Genomic DNA, 5,685 nt, shown 5'->3' on the forward strand with positions numbered 1-5,685 from the left:
AAAGAACCCACACACTTATCCTAATGAGTAGGGTACAGAGTTCCCTGTGTTGTGGTCTGGTCTTTGCCTACTGTGCTGTGTACTGTGAAATGCTTGGAGATACTAGCTGTATCAGAATCGACGGGTAAACAAAGTGATTATGATGATGACGATGATGGGGTATTTTTGTGAGGCATGGTGGCCTGAAAGTTAGTGCAACAGACAAGTTTCAGATCAAGCTGTCTTGGTTTAAGCCCTGGCTGGGACACTGCATTAGGGTTCTTGGGCAAGACAATTACACTCACAGTACTGGCAAATTGAATGCGGAGAGTAAGCCTGCAATGAACCAGCATCCCATCCAGGGGGAGTAGAAATGCTTCTAATCACTTTATGCTATGGAAACCGAGATAAGCTCTGACTTGATAGGCCACTAAGGTCATTAGTCATATGTAGACTTAACCTAGCGGGTAATATTTTTAGGTGTTAAAACACAAGCATAGGCCTCTCTCAGTGCTACAGTAGATGTTTTGAATCATCTAATTGGTGCTTAACCTTGACTTCTCAGAGCACAAATTAACTAGGATTAGTGTGTCTCCTCTTGGTTGGAATGGTAGCTACTCGCAGGATTCCTACATTTTGTCTGGTTTTCTAAAGGCAGTAATATACTGTATACCGTCCTGTGAGAAGCAAAATTAATGTACTCATCCATGCTGGTGACAACTGTATTTTTATTTTCTTTAAAACTTGTTCTGAACTTTTTCAGTCAAAGGAAACTCCAACATTCAAGGACAACGATTTCACAAAGGACAATGCCAAGCTACGTATTGGTGATGAAGTCAAGAAAGACTTGCTACAAAGAGTCAAGGATGATGTGGAGGTGAGTTGACTACTGGTTCAAACTGTTTATATGACCCAGCACTTACCTATGGTTACACTGTACATGCATGTGTAAGGCAAGTTTGCAGAAAACTAAACTCGATGATTTAATAAAATAGCTGAATACCTATGCTGTATGTTTTGTGATTGATGTGTAGAGCACTAGTATACATTTCATAGCTTGACCACAGGATGATGTAACTACATGTACATGTTTAATGCATTTAACAAATCGACCACATTTTTCCATGGTCTACCGTCTTTTATACCATGCCATAGAAAATACAGCCAATCAGAATACAGGAAAGCCGTTGTATATTCGATGGTATTCAACCCAACCTTCCCATCGTGCGCTGCGATCTTTTTCCGGATGAAATTTAGTAAGCGTATTTTCTATGGCATGGTATAAAATAGTTACACAACACTTTCTCGTGGTATATTTTCTTCGTATACACACTCGCCTAAAGGCTCGTGTGTATACCGAGAAAATACAAGTGACTCGTGGGATATTCCATAGTATACCACTCGAAAGTGTTGCATAACTAGTATATAGACCATATAATTGACATCATAAATTTTTCAAATCTCAAGTAGGGAGAGTGGTATGACTGCAAAGTTTTGGACATTTTATGGCATCATTTGTATGGTCTATAAGAGTGCAGACCATGGAAAAATGCAGTCAATTTGTTTTATACAGTTACATCGAAAATTTACGGGAAATTTGTTAGAAAATCTTATTGTTCCACTTGAGGAAACACGGGGTAATAACTACTCAGAATTTATAATTACTTGACTCTAGTCTCCCAATGTACATTCATAGTGTTCTTGAAATAACATTACAATGTCAGTAGTCACCTAGGCCCAGTTGTTCAAAAAGTTGATCGAGCAGATAAATCACCATCCAACGGACAAGTGAACATTGACAAAACTTAATACGCTATCCACTGGAGAGTGATTTATCTGGTGAATAGCGTTATCCGTCCTTTGAACAACTGGGCCGTGGTGTTAAAAGTGTTAGGCAAAGCAAGAAGAAACAACAAGAATCATCAAAAATACATTGTTGTTTAAACTAACCCAAAAAGGTTAAACTCAAAGTTTTGTTTTATTGTTGTTTGATGTAGTTTTTAACAAGTCTAAACATAATGGACTACAGCCTACTGGTAGGCATTCATGATGCTGATATGGCTGACGCCGGGAATGATGTTGACGACTTCCTAGAGGGCATAGACAGTAATGAAGACAGTGAACCTGAGTCCCCTCGTGAGGCTGACTCGCCCCAAGAATCTGACTCCCCTGGAGAGGCAGAGATGCCGTTTTCTGATACTCCTCCCACTACTCCTCCTGCTAATTTTAATGGCGAGCGAGAGAGAAATATCAGTTTTGGCAGCAATGAGCTTGATGAGAGGGAGGAAGAGGATGATACCGAAGGCTTTCAAAGTGTAGATGGTAGGTTTGTCTTAGTGTCCTGGTACACGTAGCTTTACAGCTAGGGTATTACAAAGGTAGTGAGGACTAATAACAAATGTTACCAAAAATGATGATTACAATGCAATGTAAAAGTCCACAGCTTACTGTACTGTACGGGTAAAATTCTGAAATTAAGCCCTGGGCTTATATTTGCTCAACGTCCTTTTCAAGTGAATTTTTTTTTGGGAGGGGGGGGGTGGGGTGGGTTACATACAGAGGGGCTTCTTCTCAGATGAACTGATTGTGTTTCAAAAGTCTTTGAAACAGGATACTTTGACTGCATTTTTTTGGTGCTTACAAGGGTACCACATCTATAGTGAAAATCACTGAGCATAAGACTATGATATCCAAAACAACTCCTGCATTTGCTCTGAGCATTCTCTAACAATGTAAAATCAGAAACCCATGAGGGTTGAAACGTGTAACGCGCGCGCACAGCGTTTGAATATTCATTTTGCTAAGTACCATATTTGGAAGCACGAAGAATTTGTACGCGAATGCTTTATACACGCAATGACACACGCAACATAATTTTTGGTTTTGCGGTAAGTTGCTTGAATTTCGACCTAAACGCCGTAAATTTCTTACAGAAACTAAAGAAGTACATTAAGTTTATCGAAGCGAAGTTCTCTAGACTACTTTAAGAAGATGAAACAGGAGAATTAAAGCAAATTTAACTTTATTCAACTAAGCTTGTTCAAAAACAAGATTACGCCATCGAGCGCGAGCTAGCGCGCGCTGTGAATTTAATCCAAATATGGTAATTTTGATTGGTTGAATGTTTCTCGTTATTTTCCAAATATGGTACTTAGTGTAAACGAATGTGCAAACGCTTTGTACAATGCGAATCATAGGGAGTTACACGTTTCAACCCTTATGGGTTTCTGGTAAAATACAAAACAAGCCCTACTACAGGAGCTTATAAGTACATCTTTCTAAGTCAAGTTATAACTAAATATTAGGGCATGGGCTTATCAAATTATTCAGGCTTAAGGCTTATTCTCAAAAGTATGGGGGAGCTTTTTTTAGGAGGTTTTGGGTGGGGGGTGCTTATTTTTGGTGTTATCTGGATTAAGTGCTGGGGGCATTTAAAAACTTGGCCTGGTAGATTTGGTGTTTATTATGAATCCATCATTTAGAACTTACAAACTTCTAATTGAAAAACAAAGAAAGTGAAACTATACCCCAATCCTATATTGTTATATCTTCTTTTCTAGAAAACAGGCGAGAGTTATATTACCTTGGAATCATAGATATGCTGACATTTTATGGAGCTGGAAAAAAGGCTGCTCATGCTGCCAAAACAGTCAAACATGGGGTGAGTGAGTGTTCTGTTGATTTACTTTTATAGAGGAGGTCAGTTATAATAAACTACAATGCAATCTAATCTAATCTATCAACTTTATTGGTCTTAAAATTTTACAAATAAAAGAAAAAGAAAAGGACCAAAAAGGAATTGCGCGAACGGGAAAATAGTAACCCATGCGGGGCGCAACCCTAAAAACTAAAAAGAATGGCGATAAAAATCTTAAATTAAAAAAACAATCTGGTGTGATGATAGTGCTCCCACCACTTTTTAAACACCACAGTGTTTAAAAATGTCATGATAATAAAACACATTCTGACAGAGTGGTTAAAACCATGAATGATGTAGTGTTCGTTTTGGAGGCTTTTTCCACAATCTTAATATTACCGGTATAACATTTTTTAGTATTTTTACATGTCACATGTATGTCACTGTGTAATTTGATTAATTTTGTGAATATTATTGGTTAAACATTTTCTCACTGCCTCTTTTTTTTTTTTTTTTTTTTGTTAGAATGTTGATAATTGTTTTGAGTGTCTTTATAAAGCCTGTGACTTGATATTAAAAGTAGTTTAGTTTTGACCCTGCTCCCAGTCTAAAGAAATGTTTATATCTGGTAAACATGAAAATAAACTTTTAATGTAATTGAAAATTTATAAACACACTTTCTAATTTCTGTCAGTACCAGTCACTTTTGTTTATAAGGAAAAATGGTACCAAAAAATACAAAATCTTATAACACTAACAAGTGAGCCTGATTAAATTTTGACTTTCTGATTATACAGTCAACTCTCACAAAACCGGACACCGTCGGGACCGGCTTCAATTGTCCATCTTAGAGAGGTGTCCGTCTTATAGGGAGTTTAGTTACAGTAAAATGACTGAAAAACGGCAGGAACGGGACCAACACTTAGTGTCCGTCTTAAAGAGGTGTCCATCTTATAGAGGTGTCCGTTAAGAGAGAGTTGACTGTACTCACAACCTTGATCTCTATTAATAACAGTTCTTTGACTCTTGAAGACTCAGCAATTTGAAAATCATTGTGTATTTTCTACATTTTTTCTGTCATAATTGTTGCTTTCATAGGCATCAAAATTGCTTAATTTACTTGCACATGTTTGATCTGAGCAAGAGCAAGGCTTAGTGTCAAAAAGAACTTAACCGTAGCTCAAGAAGCCGGCATTTTGAGAACTCTCTTTGCACTTAGTTTTCTATTGGCCTGCACAATAATGGTGTTTTCTTTGCTGGGTTTGAGCCAGTGTCATGATTGAAGTGACATTCCCTGCCTTAGATTGTACAATGGCGTGTGGGTGCAAGGCAAACGACAGGGAATGCCGCCGAGCAACCTGAGAATTCCTGGCTAACATCTCCTAGGGTAACTTGATCTTTTCGACATCTTACTTACTTTAATCTCTCTTGCACCTGGTCTGGTGCATACAACTTCTCTTTTAACATCTTAGTGCTCTTCCCCTGTTTTATCACTTGAATTTATAACCATATAATAAATAATAATTTTCTTGCTTTTGCCTGGGAGCACATTTAAGTAGCTGAGTGGCTTAAAAGTATAAAACACAGAATGGTAAACCTTGCACTTAAGTAATGTAATATGTCAACAATAATCACCTAACCCCAGGGGGGGGGGTACTCCAGGATCAAAGTGACGGGGATGATCGAAGGGAGGCAAAACTCAGGACCCAAAAATCCCCAAGTCTTCCGACATTACCCAAAAAAATCCGTGGACCAAAAAAAAAAAAAAAACGCCCATAAAAATCCCTAGTCAAATTACCCCTAAATTGCCAAGGCCGCGCTAAGGCACTTTAGTTTGATTTTAATACCCCAAAAAATCCCCTATTTAAATCAAGACACCCAAAAAAATACCTGCCAAATTATTCTACCCAAAAAAATCCCGGAATAACTCTCCTAAAATAAACAATGATCTTACTGTCAGTTTCTAAAAAACAGACAATTTAACTTGCAACTGTATTTAGTTATTTCTGCACAATTTATTGACCCAACTTAGAGATACACAGACATGCACATAGCTTTGTGTGGGAGGG

The 5,685-nt window shown here is 37.8% G+C and overlaps 1 protein-coding gene across 1 annotated transcript; it reads left to right on the forward strand.

Annotated features, from left to right (window-relative positions):
* Positions 1-742: 742 nt before the first annotated feature.
* LOC144639622 (phosphatidylinositol 5-phosphate 4-kinase type-2 beta-like) lies at positions 743-5,319 on the forward strand (the record flags this gene model as incomplete). The annotated part of the gene is made up of 4 exons (XM_078498914.1): positions 743-856; positions 1,977-2,301; positions 3,540-3,640; positions 4,920-5,319. Coding segments are annotated over 4 exons (633 nt in total), but the record flags the coding sequence as incomplete, so codon positions are not given.
* Between the last annotated feature and the right edge of the window lie 366 nt (positions 5,320-5,685).

Source organism: Oculina patagonica, unplaced genomic scaffold, assembly GCF_052425735.1.
Source record: "Oculina patagonica isolate OP01 unplaced genomic scaffold, crgOcupat unplaced1125, whole genome shotgun sequence".
Lineage (NCBI taxonomy): Eukaryota > Metazoa > Cnidaria > Anthozoa > Scleractinia > Oculinidae > Oculina > Oculina patagonica.